The sequence below is a fragment of the Ovis canadensis genome, chromosome 2 (assembly GCF_042477335.2).
Source record: "Ovis canadensis isolate MfBH-ARS-UI-01 breed Bighorn chromosome 2, ARS-UI_OviCan_v2, whole genome shotgun sequence".
Classification (NCBI taxonomy): Eukaryota; Metazoa; Chordata; class Mammalia; order Artiodactyla; family Bovidae; genus Ovis; species Ovis canadensis.
This window is the reverse complement of record NC_091246.1, coordinates 249,219,864-249,234,389: the sequence shown is the minus strand read 5'-3', so window position 1 is coordinate 249,234,389 and position 14,526 is coordinate 249,219,864. Positions and strand designations below refer to the sequence as shown.

Below are 14,526 nucleotides of genomic sequence, written 5' to 3'. Positions count from 1 at the left end.
TCCGGGTGACCTGAGCCTGATCTGCTACAGTGGAGTCTGAGTCATCTGCTGTAGACAGCGGAAGGCAGGCCTCCCAGAGGAACACATGTCAGACGCACCGATCCAGCGGGAGCGGAGGGTGGGGGAGGAGGGCATTCAGGTGCAGGGACCGATGCGTGCACACCCGGGGCGTCCAGAGCACTGCAAGCAAAGGAGAGAGGTGGCAGACAGATGGGGCTGGGAAGCATCCAGGAGGGTTTGTCTGGGACGGCGGCTATTTCCGGGATGCAGAACTTCCGGTCTGAAAACCAGGGATGACTTGGTCTCCCTGGTGGACAGGCCCATGGGAGGACCCATGGGGAAAAGTGAGACATGGAGAGAGATCTGAGCCTTGAGGCAGTTCTGGTGAAGTTGACATGATAACCGTGGTACCCAACCTGGCATTTACTAAGTCTTTTCTCTCCCACTTTCTCATATGATTCTCGCGACACCTTGTAAGGGGCATATCCGTTCCCTCAAGAAATGTATGTTGAGCACCTACTATGTTCCCACCACTCTGCCAGTTGCTAGGCAACCAAGGAGCACCAGACCAACCAGGTTCTTTTCTTCTCCAGGTACTTCCAAATGCAGGCAAAGGACAGACGGCCTATAAGTTGATAAGCTATTTGCTAATATGATTGCAAATTGTGATGGGGGTCAGTGAAGGAAATAGAGACGAAGGGGAGAGTATCAGGTAGGGGCAGGAAGGCCCCAGAACCACCCTTCCAGGCCTAGGTGCGTGCATTCATTCTAAGCACGTGGGGCGCCCCTGGTGAGTTTGAGCTCTGATTCCTTCTCATGAGATCACTCCAGCTACTGCAAATGATTGGCAGGGAGGCTGAGGTGGAGCAAGAGACACATTCAGAGGCTTCTTGCTGCATCTAAACAGGTGTCAGTTCCCTTTCCAGGGAGGAGACTGAGTCTCAGAGAGGGCAGGAGACCTGTCTGAACCCACACCTGTCCGTGGTAGAGCCACCCACGTTTGTGACCTCAGCTATCTCTGTTTTCTTCCCACTTCTGTACCCGAGACTCAGGTGTTGGCAGGAGGGTGCCTTCCCAACTGAGATGCTAGGAGCGGCGTGGGCCCTGGGCCCTTGGGCACCATGGACTGGGGGCTGCCTCCGACCCCTTCTCTGTACGAGAAGCGGTGGCTGGTGGGATCAGTCTCCGCCTCTGCTGCTAAAGAGCCACGTGTTGTCTGCCCTTCTGTGGACCTGTTGACTCAAATGTCAAGCACAGTAGCTGGGCGGATACTCTCAGCCCTCACTCCCTCCATCCATCACTCACTAGGCGCCCAACATCACACTGGGAGTTTGCGGTCAGACTGACAGATGTGTAAGTAATTCAGATAGGCCCCCTCAACCCTTTTTGGGGGGCTTGGGGAAGACATCCTGGAAGGGGGATACCTGTGCTGTCCTAAAGGGGTATAAAAGTTTGCCTGAGGACAAAGGGAGGGCATTCCAGGTAATGAGGGCAGGAGGGGCACAGGCGTGGGGGGCGGGCTGGGGGGGTGGTGCCACACGTGGTTGACAGTGAAGCATCAGGCTTGGGGCGGTGGGTGCTGAGAGGGGGTAAGTGCCAGCCCTCGGGTCCCGGGCACCCTGAGGAATTTAGGGAGCAATCGTGGATTTTTCTTACATAGGAATTTTATTTTGATACCATTCACATCACCATAAAATTCACCTCTGTTTTTAGTATTTTCACAGAATTGTGTAACTCTCACCGCAGTAAACTTTAGAGCACGTTCATCACCTCAGAAAGAAGCCCCATAGCCATTAGCAGTCACTCTCCATTCACTGCTCTCACCGGCCCCTGGCAACCCCTCAGCTCCTTTCTGTCTCTCTGGATGCACCCCGTCTACCCATTTTCACATAAATGGAAGCGTGTGTCTAGCTTCTTTCACCAAGCATGATGCTTTCCAGGTTCATCCATGTTGTAGCGTGTATCAATACTTCGTTTCTTTTTCTGGCTGAATAATATTCCATTGTCTATGCCATTGTGGATTTTCAAAGGATGCAAAAATGTTGGCTTTGGAAAGCTGGCTCTGGAGGGTGGGCGGAGGAGGCCAGATGGTCATGAGAGGCTAAGGAGTGGGCAGGAGGGGCTTTCCGGATGCCCGCAGGGGGGGGACCGCCGAGGGGAGCCAGAGCCAGGCCCTGCTGAGGAGGGAAGACCTAGTAATTGATTGGCTGCAGGGGGTGGGGGAGAGGAGGAGGCCCCCAGGGCACCTGGTGACCAGGTGGAGAGCAATGCCAATTCTCAAGACTGAAGGGCGGTTTTCATGAAGCCCAAAGATACAGAAAGTGTAGAATGTCCCCTGGGAGGGCTGAGGGGTGGCCAGGCAGGAAGCCTTCCGATGGAGGCAGACTGGGGAGTCGGAGAGGGGGCCTGGGACATGGCGATGCAGGGAGGCCAGCCGGGAAGGTGGTCCAGATGGAGGGGCTGGCACAGCCTGGAGCAGAGAGCGGGCAGCCACCCGGCCAGGCCCACGGAACCGTCAGCAGATGGGAGAGGCATACTAAAGCTGGGCAGGCTCTCGCCTGGGAGGGAGCCAGGAGGATCCCCGTCTTGGGACCAAGACATTTGGCCTCTCTCCGGTGGCCCTCCTGGGATCCTGGGTCCCCATCCTACTGCAGAGCAGATTGGGGCTCAGAGAGGCCAACCACTCAGCTAGAGCCAGGGCTGCAGCCCGTGTGTCTGGACGGGATGGCGCCAAGACGCCAAGATGGCAAGGCTGTCCCTTCATCCACCCGGCAGGGGAAGGTTGGTGCCTGAGAGGGAGGGCAGGCAGGGTCTCTAGGACCAGCGCAGCAAAATGCAGCGAGCCCTGGACGGGCTCCCGGAGCAGAAGCCGCCAGCCCCTGCCCAGCATGCGTGGACCATTGGTGCGGTGTGAGTCTCTTACAGGCAGGACACTGTGGCGGTTAGGGATGTGACCTCTGCAGTCAGACCACCCGAGGTCAGATCCCAGCACTGCCCACATCCTCGGAAAACTGCTTCACCCCTATGCAGAAATTCCCTCGTCAGAAAATACTATCTCTGATGTAGGGCTGGGTGAGGTTTGGATGAGTTCCTACGGGTTAAGTCCTTTGAACAGGGCCAGCACTTAATAAGTACTCAATAAATGCTGTGCGCTTCATATTTACGCTCCAGAGCCCTGGTTTTCCCCCTCTGTATGATGGATGAGGCACTTCCTTCCACCTTCCTCGCTGGTGTCGCTGTGGCCTGGTTGGTTGCTTCAAGGTACTGTCCTTCCCTTGTCCGGCAGCTCTTAAGGACTGGGCTGAACGTGGTTCTTCTCTGAGATCCTGGCAGGGCCTGGTCAGGGTGGCACCAGCCAGGGCTGCAGGATTAGGGGGAATGCCACCTTCTGGAAGCTCCCCCACAAAAGGCAGGCAAAGTAGGACCCCAGGCCGAGGGAGGGTGCTGTGGTTTAGCACCCTGGGGGAACCGCCCTTTGCTTCATCATGGAAACTTCCCTGAGATTGGAACTGCAATGCTTCTCTGACCCTGGGCCAGGCACTGTTCATCACATGCAATCCTTCATGGCTACTTTCCGAGGTAGACGCTCTCTTACCAAGGAGAAAACTAGTTCAGAGAGGCTGAACCACCTCTCTGAGGTCACCCTGAACCAGATACAGCTTACTAATGCCAGGAATTGGCTAGGCAGTTTTGCTGGAACTGACCCATGGAATCCTCACAACTGCAGGAGGTAGATGCTATTGCCCCATTTTACAGATGAGGAGACAAGCAACTGGCTCCAGGCCAGATGGCGGGCACACGCGGAGCTGGGATTCACTCAGCAGCCTGCGCAGTAAGCACCGTTCCTCCCTGCCTTTCAGCCTATATATATGATCCCCAAAGCCCAGGCCCTTTCTGCTTCAGCAGACAGCTTCAGGGAGTATTTATGGAGCAGCTGCTCAGCACCAGGCTCTGTGCTAGGCACAGGAGAAGGAGCCATGGGTCAGACATGGCTGCAGTCCTGGGGGAGCCAAGAATAAGGCCAGGAGATTCCCCTTGATGAGTAATTATGACAGAGGAGTAAAGCACCCTAAACTCAAGTCGTGTAAGGTATTGATCCCCAGCGTTTTTGGCACCAGGGACCAGTTTTGTGGAGGACAAATTTTCCACAGACCAGAGGAGGGATGATGGTTTCGGGGTGATTCAGTTACATTTATTGTGCACTTTATTTCTACTATAATTATATTTCAATATATAATGAAGTAATTATGTGTGTGTGTTTGACTCTTTGTGACCCCATGAACTGTAGCCAGCCAGGCTCCCCGGTCCATGGGATTTCCCAGGCAAGAATATTGGAGTGGATTGCCGTGCCCTCCTCCAGAGGATCTTCCTGACCCAGGGACTGAACCCTCATCTCCTGCATTGCAGGCATATTCTTTACTGCTGAAGCACCAGGGAAGCCCCTGAAATAATTATACAACTCACCATAATGCAGAATCAGTGGGAGCCCTGAGCTTGTTTTCCTGCAACGAGATGGTTCCATCTGGGGTGACGGGAGACGTGACACCACAGTGTGTTGCTGATGTCCAGTCTACTGCACCGTCTTGTCTGGTCAAATCACTGCAGAAAATCCTGCTTCTCGTAGAGAGGATGTCGGAAATGGAAGCAGGCTTTTCAGTGCTTTTTGGGCCATCTCAGGATATTCCACCTTGACTTCAATCCAGAATGTGTGGAGAGTGGAAGTTGTCTCAAACCTGCTTTTAAAGCCACAGTCATTTGCAATCTCATGTGGTAATGCAAGCAATGGGGAGCCGCTGTACAGACAAAGCTTTGCTCCCTCACCCGCTGCTCGCCTCCTGCTGTGCAGCCCGCTTCCTAACAGGCCACAGACTGGTCCCAGCCCACGGCATGGAGGTTAGGGACCCCTGATGTGAGACTAAGGAGAGCAGCGTCTCTGAGAGGTTTGGGAGGAAGGCAAGTTGCTAAGACTTAAACTGGACTGGAAAAATGATTCAGGGAAATCTATGTGAGCCATTTATAACGTATGAGGAAATTAATGCTCAGAGAGGTAGAGTTACTTGTGAAAGGTCACACAGCACACAGGCATGGAATGCAATCCAGGTGAGAGCCCCTGGCCTGTGGACAGTTCAGCCACATTTCATCCCCAGGAAGAGCTTGCCCACTGCAAAGCTCTTCCTGGTCCACCTCTCACTTACCCCTTGCTTGACCCCTCCGACCTGAGGCACCATAGGAGAACTGTGATTATGAACCCCAGAATGCAGAAGAAACTGAGGCCAAGAAATGGGCAGGACCTAGACCCCCAGACCTCCTGATTTCCAGTCCAGGGCCAGGAGGAGGGTGGGGGGATGAGTTCGCACATAGGAACACACAGGAGTGGACACCTCTTGAAGAATCTAAGCGCTGAGCGTTAGGCCCTGTATCCAAATCCTAAACATGCCCCCAGAGCAGGGAAGAATACCAAAGCCCAGGGGAAAATCCAGCTTGTTGAATGCCCACCAAGTGCAAACACTGCCCTCCTCAGGCTGTCCCTGGTACTGCACGTCCTCTTCACTCAATTGATCAAACACCTGCTGTAACGGCTACTATTCATTGGACATCTATACTGTGCAAGGCTTCAGGCCATGTGCCTCGCATATTTATGCCAAATGCTCACAATGGCCTTCAGAAATGGGCCTTGGCATAATTTTTCTCCCTAAGTGGCTCAGCGGTAAAGAATCCACGTCCATTGCAGGAGATTCAGCAGTCGTGGGTTCAATTCCTGGGTTGGAAAGATCCCCTGGAGAAGAAAATGCAAAGCACTCCAGTATTCTTGCTAGGAAAATCTCATGGGCCTGATGGGCTACAGCCCACTGGGTCACAAAGAACTGGGTATGACTAAGCATGCCCACATGCACACACACATCATAATTTTACTAAAAAAGAACACAAGTCTCAGAATGGTTAAACCATTTGTCTGGGCCACACAGCTAGAAAAAGGGCCACACAGGAACTCAGACTCAGCCTCTGGGTTAGCTTCCCAAGCCAGCCTTCTTTCCTGCTCTCGCACGTCACCTCTCTGCGCGCCCTGTGCTGGGTTAGGATTTTTCTACTTCAATGTTATCCTCACAGTCATCTAGAATCCAGGAATCTAGGTGCAAGAATCAGAGCCCAGCCAGCTGTTAGTCAGCAAGCCTGGACCGTGGGCACTGCCCTAGGCTTCGTCACAGTCTTCAGACTGTCAGGATTGGTCCTAGAAGCTGTGGGGCAGCCCACCTGCAGTAGGAAGGGATGGTTGCTAGGGGCCCCAGCTGAACTCATAGACAGCTTCAGAGACAAACTGCAGCTTCAGGGGAACCTCTGGGCACAGCTGGGACTGCCATGAGAGACCCTCAAGAGCTTTCAGAGGCACAGCTCCCCCCTGCCCCGACTGTGTGGCCCCCCTGGGACGTTGCTGGCCTTTCCGTGGCTTGTGGCCTGAGTTCTCGTTTGGTTTCCCCTGTGACTCTCCTTGTCTTCTCTCCAGGTTGCCCATCTGGAACCTTCAAGGCCAACCAAGGGGACGAGGCCTGTACCCACTGCCCCATCAACAGCCGGACCACTTCAGAAGGGGCCACCAACTGCGTCTGCCGCAACGGCTACTACAGAGCAGACCTGGATCCCGTGGACATGCCCTGCACAAGTACGTCCAGGGCCCCCGGAGGGCGACGCCCGGCCGAGCCCTGGCTCCACCTGCAGGAACTCTCAGAGGGCGGAGTGGCTCTCCGGCCCCAGTAACCTTTCCTAACTGAGGGGCAGCCAGGTGCCTGGGGGGAGGGGAAATGGAAAACTGGCTAAAAAGCACCATCCTGGGGTGGTCGTGCTGCCAACAGGCAGACACCACAGAGCTGGCATCTGGCTCCTTACCCCCTTCTGCTAAGTCACACACAGGATGAAGTCAAGGTCTTGATTCACAAAGGGACAGAGAATGGAAAGTTTGGCAGAAGAACAACCAACGCAGGTGGTGTCTGTGGCAGAAAAGGCTTCCCAGTGTTCTTTTCTGGCAGCGGTCGCCTGAATCACAGGCCAAGGTTCTCCAAGAACAGGGTGACCGCGAGGGCCATGTCACAACCCTGTATCAGACAGGAAAGGCAGACAGCTGCCAGGAGCAGAGAACGGACCCCTGTAACTTAAACCCTAAGAATGTATTCTTGGAAACCCCAAAGTAGGCAACCCTTGGGTAACATGGTAAATCCAGGAAGCTCCCCGAGACCCAGCACTTTCTTCTGCTCTTCCAGACACAGCATGTGGTTTCCACGCTCAGGGTCACATCATAGTCCAACATTGCTGCTGAAGCTCCAGCCATCACACACATTCTCAGTCATGGAAAGAGGGAAAGGAATAAAGAGATCTACTATAGCTATCTCCTTTTAAGAAAAAGTCCTAACTGTCAACTTCTGTATATCAGTGGCCAGCACTTAATCCCAGGAGGCTGGGAAATAGAGTCTTTAGTGGGACATATTGCCACCTTGAATAAAAGCGGGTCCTGTTATCAGGAAAAAGGGAGAAATAGATATATGTTGTTTGGTCCCTCTGTCGTGTCTGACTCTTTTGTGACCCCATGGACTGTAACCTGCCAGGCTCCTCTGTTCATGGGATTTTCCAGGCAAGAATATTTGGAGGGGGCTGCCATTTCCTTCTCCAGGAAATAGATATTGGGTGGATATATTTCCAACACAAACATACTGTCCCTAGTAAGGAACACCGAGGAGGGTGGAGTCCGGGGAGAAAGGTTTGAGCAGATGGGTGCAGTTGGATGGAGAGTTATATTCTAGAAGTGTGTCTCTTGGGTGCAGAGGAGAAAGGATTTAGAGGAAAGCTTTGGGGAGGCCTAGGCTGGAGCCAGGGCAGTGGGCACAGAGCGGTCTCTTGGGGAATGCACCCCCACCCCCACTGACAGACACCTCTCCCCATCCCCAGCGATCCCTTCCGCGCCCCAGGCCGTGATCTCCAGTGTCAACGAGACCTCACTCATGCTCGAGTGGACCCCGCCCCGGGACTCGGGAGGCCGCGAGGACCTCGTCTACAATGTCATCTGCAAGAGCTGCGGCGCTGGCCGGGGCGCCTGCACCCGCTGTGGGGACAACGTGCAGTACGCCCCCCGCCAGCTGGGCCTCACCGAGCCTCGCATTTACATCAGCGACCTGCTAGCCCACACCCAGTACACCTTCGAGATCCAGGCTGTGAACGGCGTCACGGACCAGAGCCCCTTCTCACCACAGTTTGCCTCCGTGAACATCACCACCAACCAGGCAGGTAAGCGGCTTCAGATGCGGGCTCCCCCGGGCGGCGCTGTGCCATGCCGTGCCAAACAGGTATCCTGCCAGCCCTCGTTAAAGACTCCCTCACATCTGCAGAGTGCTTTTCTCTTTTCCAAGGCTGTTCATGTGATCGGCCACCTGGGAGAGTCAGTGTTAACTCTCGGCTACAGCAGCATTTATCATAATCACTGGCATTTGTTGAGCATGTATTCTTGAAGGCGAAAGTAAAGCTGCTATAACAAAAGGGCCCGGGGTTCAGTGTCAAGAGCAACAGAAGAGCCTTTCTCTCTCTTGTGAGGGTCCAGGGGTGAGCAGGCCAGGTCAGCGGGGCAGCTCTGATCCACCTGGAGATTCAGGGACCTGGCTTCCTTTTCTCTTGTCTCGCGAGCCTCCACGCTCCTCATTGGCCCGTTCGAAGCTGAGTCGCGGGTTTGTCTGCTCTCTAACCTGTACAAAACGGAGAGACAGAAGGCCAGGGCAGCAGTATGTTTTAAGCAAGGTAGGCAGAAGTGGCGCCTACCACTCTTGTGCACGTTCCACTGAAAGGAACGTGGTCTCATGACCTCCCCAGGCTGCAAAGGAGGCCGGGAACATCATCTCTCCCAGCCTAACTCAAACCTCCATCACAGCAGGTGAGGAGACAGACTTCAGTGGCCATCTAGCAGTTTCCACAGGTGCTTTTCCTGAACTTTCATCCCCCTCCAGTCTAATTCCAGCAAAACTCTTCTCCCCAGGCTTACCTTTAATAATCTTTCTGTGACCCCCATGTGCCCACCCCCATCTTCCTCCCTGGTTTCCTTTACAACAAAAAAATAGATGCCAAATAATGCATCCCATCACCTCGCCTCACCTCCCCTCATCCCCCTTCACTCCACGGCACTCAAGCTTCCAGCCCCACCTCTCCACCAAGGTCGTTGTCCTCAGGGTCACCTGGGACCTCCAGGCGGCCAGGTCCAGGAGACACTTCCCAGTCTCATCCCCATCCAAGAGACACGTGAGATTTTTCAGGGTGTCATGGTTCCTGCAGTTCCTTCAGAAGACTGTGGCCGGCCCTCTGAGTGTGCGCCTTAGTAACTTACTCAGCAGCCTTTGCGAGGCCCTGCTGTGAGTGTGGTCTGGGGCCCATCTAAGTGGGGCAGGGGGAGACCAGGCTGCAGAGTGAGTGGGCTGGGCATCCAGAGATGGAGGTCCAGGAAGCCTCGGAGGAGGGGGCAGAATTTGACCTGCGGTTTGAAAGACTCACAAAATTTTGAAGGGCGTGATGGAAACAGGAGGGTTTTGAGAAGGAGGAAGGGCATGTACAAGCACGTGGAAGGAGAGGAGCAGCCAGCTCCACCCGGCTGAGGGATGAGTTTATACCTGACCTCACTGCCACCCACCCCCTGGCCTCCAGGAGTAGGAGGTATCTGTGTCCCCATTTCACAGATGGTGCTCAGAAAAGTTGAGTCACAAAGCTAGGCAGGGTGTGAGGCAGAAATTGACTAGGTCTAACAGACTCCAGCGCTCAGCACCATCCAGGGCGCCTCCAAGGAACTGTGGACTGGGGGGTCCGATGAGAGTCCGTGCGTGAGTGTGCATGCTTCTGCTACGTCTGAGCTTGAGTTTGTATGCCTGAGGGTGGCTCAGCCCCTCCGTGTGTGTGTCGTAGAAGGAGCGTGGTCTTGTTGGTGAGTGCTCGTGGTGTTGCTGGGCCAAGAGGGCACGTTTATGAGTGTATGCTGCAGCCCTTGTAGGCTCGTGGGTGCATTTAAGCCCGCCTCGGATGGGGTTCTGGATGGAGCTGACTCAAAGCGGGCAATCTGAGAAACCCCTCCAACGCCAGCAGCTGTTGGCAAAGACACGTGGCAGATTGTGAAGCCTTGGTTCGGAGTCTCTCCAGCTTGACAAAGCCCTTGAGGTAGGGAAGCCCAGGCTCCCAGTGTGGGGTGGAGACGAAGGAACTCTTTTCAACTGGGAGAGGCTAGAAATTCCCCAGAGTCCCTGGAATTCTTTCCCTAGGTGTGCAGTCCTCCCCTGCAACCATTCAGGATCCCCAAGAGTCAAACTGCATACTTAACAAGGCTCAGCTTGCTAGCAGCAAGGGCTGCTGGAGTGGACCCCTCGTGTCTGGAGTGGGACATTCCCAGACAATAGAGGCAGGGCAGAGTGGAAATGAGGGCCCCAGACACGAGGATGCTGGGAGAGCCCTCAGGATTGAAAGGCAGGAGCAGTAACAAGCCCTGGGTTAGTCGCAGGGGGACCTGAGTTTGAATCCCAGTTTTGTCATTCCTTTGCTTTGTGACTTTACTATATTGGTCAGTTATTGCTGCGATAATGCTGCATAACAAAACCACCCCCAAACCCAGAATTTTACCATAATAACATTCATTTCCTCACTCACTAGTCTGTGCATCAGCTAGGGTTTATCTAATCTGTACCAAGCCCTCTGAATGGGGCAGAGCTCCAGAATGTGGCTGAATTGGGTCAGTTCCCCGTGTGTCCCCATTCTCCTTGGATTAGCAACTCCCCGGGCTTGTTTCTCTTGTGGTGATGGAGGGAATGTAAGTGGCCGAGTGATATCAGGCCACACAAACGCGTGCCACCACCTGAGGCACAGTGGTCCACATTGAACGCAGCCTGCAGGGCTCCTTGGAAAGAGTGTGGGTGTGAGATCCTGTTCAAGAGAGGTAGAGCTGAGATCGGCCTTCTAACCTGTCGCACTCGAGAAAATCACTTCCTCCCTTTGGACCTCCATTTCCCCACCACATTGTGCGTCAAAAGTCCACGAGAGGGACTTCTCTGGGGGTCCAAGGGTTAAGAATCTGCCTGCCAATTCAGGGGACACGGGTTCCATCCCTGGTCCAGGAACTAAGATCCCACATGCCGTGGAGCTACTAGGCCTATGGGCCACAGCTGCAGAACCTGAGTGCCCTAGGGCCCGTGCTCCACAACAAGAGAAGCCCCTGCAACGAGCACACTGACACTGAATGAAGAGTGGCCCCCGCTGGTCACAGCTGGAGAAAGCCCCCGCACAGCAACGAAGACCCAGCTCAGCCAATGAATCAATAATATTTTCTAGTCTATGAAAGTGTTTTCAGAACACAGTTCCCCTGACCCCACCCCAGACCTGCTGGATCCGCACACTTTTCGCAAGTGGCTCAAGTGTTTCTTACCATTAGACAGATTTGGGAGAGTCAAGTTTAAGTGAACCCAAACCCCTGCTGGTAAAGATCTGTATAGTCAAAGCTGTGGTTTTTCCAGTAGTCATTTGTGGATGTGAGAGCTAGACCATCAAGAAGGCTGAGTGCCGAAGAATTGATGCTTTTGAACTGTGGTGCTGGAGAAGACTCTTGAGAGTCCCTGGGACTGCAAGGAGACCCAACCAGTCCATCCTAATGGAAATCAGTCCTGAATATTCATTGGAAGGACTGATGCTGAAGCGGAAGCTCCAATACTTTGGCCACCTCATGCGAAGAGCAGACTCATTGGAAAAGTGAGTCTTCCTGATGCTGTGGAAGATTGTGGGCGGGAGGAGAGGAGGGTAACAGAGGATGAGATGGTTGGATGGCATCACCGAGCCAATGGACATGAGTTTGAGCAAGCTTTGGGAGACAGTGAAGGACAGGGAAGCCTGGCCTGCTGCAGTCCCTGGGGTCGCAAAGAGTCTCACAAGACAGCAACCGACCAACAGCAAAGCCCTCGAGCCCTTGAAGCCCTGGGGCTCTCTGGGCCATAACCACTCTTTCCCCATCCTCTTTGTTCCGAGCCCCGTGACAAGCCCCATTCTCTCTCAGGCATCCAGAGCCCAGCTGGGGTCTGTGCAAACACACACACCTTCACCACACCCTCCCCTTCTGCCAGAGGAGGAAACAGAGGCCCGGAGAAGAGGGGCCATTTATGCGAAGTCCCGCTACTAAGTGGCCTCAGCTAGGGTTTGAACCCAGAACCGTATGGCTCCAAGTCTACACTGGGGAAGACATGGCTCCTGCCGTTGGAGGTTTCTGCCGTGGTTGGGAAGATGAGACCTGGACAAGCTTATGTACAATATGGCATGAGTGAGGACGCAAGGAGAGATCTGGGGGGTGAGAGAGAAATCCTTTCCTCCTAGGGAATGGGAGAAAGGCCTGCCATGAAAGGCTTCCTGAAACAGGAGGCGTTTGAGCTTATGCTTGAAGAATGAGAGGTCTTCCCTGGTGGCTCAGACCGGTAAAGAAGCTGCCTGCAATACAGGAGACCCAGGTTCAATCCCTGGGTTGGAAAGATCACCTGGAGTAGGAACCCACTCCAGTGTTCTTGCCTGGAGAATCCCATGAACAGAGGAGTCTGCTGGGCTACAGTCCATGGGGTCACAAAGAGTCAGACATGACTGAGCTGCTAACACTTTTACTTTCTTTGAAGAATGGAGAGGCTTCTAAAGGACAGAGATGGACTCAGGCAGGGAAGAAGGTATCCCAGGAGAAAAAAGTACAGGAGGCAAACTGGAGAGGAATTCTCCTTTGGCTTCCTCTGAGGGACTAAGCTCCTCTGCCACAGGCTCTTTGCACATGCTGTTCCCACTGCTTGGAATGCTTTGCCCTTTGCCCTTAGCTCATCTTCATTGACCGTCCTGACTCGGTCACATGCCTCAGCACCATACCCCTCAGCTTCCTGCGGCTGGGATTTTAGCTTCGTGGCTGCGATCACTTCACTCCTGTCTCCTCACCATCAGTACTCAGCAGTACACTGTGGGTCTCCTTCCCTCACCGTGGTTTTCCTGGTGCCTGGATGGGGGCACCCCACAGTGTGTGCTTGGTGAGCAGCGCCAAGGGGTCCAGAAGAGCGTGGAGTGAGGAGAGGCGTGGAGAATTCCGACGATGCTGGAAAATAAGGCCGGAGACTGGATTTCCAGACAAATGCATTCAGTGCTCGGTTTTAATCAGACCCTAAAATTCAATATATAAATAGCTAGTTCATGGCCTTAAAAGGAAAAAGTATTTCTTTGGGGCAAGTGATTGGGCCTGGCTTGCACTCCCTTAGCATTCACGGGGGCCAGAGCTGTCTTCTGACTTCATAAAGCCATCACGCTGACTTTGAACCACACTCGGCCATTCCAGAATACCTTTCTGCCTGTGTTCACAAGTCCTCTTGGTGGGGAGTGGGGGGCCCAGAGGTAGGAGACTAGGCTTGGCTGCATATTGGAGGTTTAGGAAATGGCACTGGGTGAGACACGTGCCTGGGCTCACTCAGCTGGGACAGAGGAAGACGCAGGGTTCAGTCTGGCTGTGCAGAGTCCACGGTTCTCAACACAAAAATACAAGACAACACAGGGACAGAGGGGGAGAGGGAGGGGGAGCCTCGGCGAGGGCATCAGAGGATCGGAAGAGAGCCTCTCCCAGGAGGGGGCATGTGAGCCGAGATCCAGATGACAGGGCGGAGACAGCCATACATACCTCGGTGCATGCAGCATCTCGGCCACATGGGGCTGGTCCTCCAGCCTGCCCCAGTACTCTGGGCAGCCCTGCAGGGCTGCAGCGGACTCACTGTCACCCTAAGCAAGCCCTGACAGGCTGCATCTCTGCCTGGTCCCAGCGGTGAAGAGAAGGGTCTGGGCTTTGGAATCAGGCAAACAAACCTAGCTGCTCACAGGCACATAGGCCCAGACAAGTCACTTAGCCGGCATCTGATCACGTCTTCCTCCTGGGCGTCACCACCCTCTCCTGTGGGGTGCTGTGAGCTCAGGCTCTCAAGGTGCCTCAGAGGCTGCCTGGGAGGGTCAGCACTCCAAAAGCAGGGATCGGGACTTCCCTGGTGGCCTGGTGGTTGGGATGCTACACTTTCAATGCAGGAGACGTGAGTTCGATCCCTGGTCAAGGAACTGAGATCCCATGGCCAAAATACACACACACAAATTATCCTATATTTACTCTAATCATAATAATGGGTCACACCTGGCAAGTGTTTATTATTTGCCAGATACTAAGCCCTGGATGATGAATCTCCCCAACCTCAGTGGATCCTGTTGTTCTTTTATCTTACAGATAAGGAAAGGTAAGAGTGAAATGACTTGCCCACCACTCAAGTCACTGGCAGAACCTGAATAATGACATCGCTGCATACTCAAGGCTCAGTGTTGAAACTGGAGCCAAACCTTCTGCAGAGGTGGGGCAAGCCATGTGCCTGGACCTGCCACACCACAGCTTGGCCGAGCCAGTGCAGCCTTTGGGGCCACCCATACTGAATGACCCATTAGGAAGATTCCCCCATTGTCATGTCCTAGGGAGTCATGGGTGGG

At 54.1% G+C, this 14,526-nt stretch overlaps 1 protein-coding gene across 3 annotated transcripts in view; it reads left to right on the top strand.

Annotated features, from left to right (window-relative positions):
• EPHB2 (EPH receptor B2) overlaps positions 1-14,526 on the top strand; it is a 215,621-nt gene that overhangs the window by 154,353 nt on the left and 46,742 nt on the right. For all 3 annotated transcript variants that reach the window (XM_069575031.1, XM_069575029.1, XM_069575030.1), the window contains exons 4-5: positions 6,503-6,658; positions 7,936-8,271. In XM_069575031.1, coding sequence (XP_069431132.1) covers positions 6,503-6,658; positions 7,936-8,271 — 492 coding nt within the window. The remainder of the gene's footprint in view (positions 1-6,502; positions 6,659-7,935; positions 8,272-14,526) is intronic.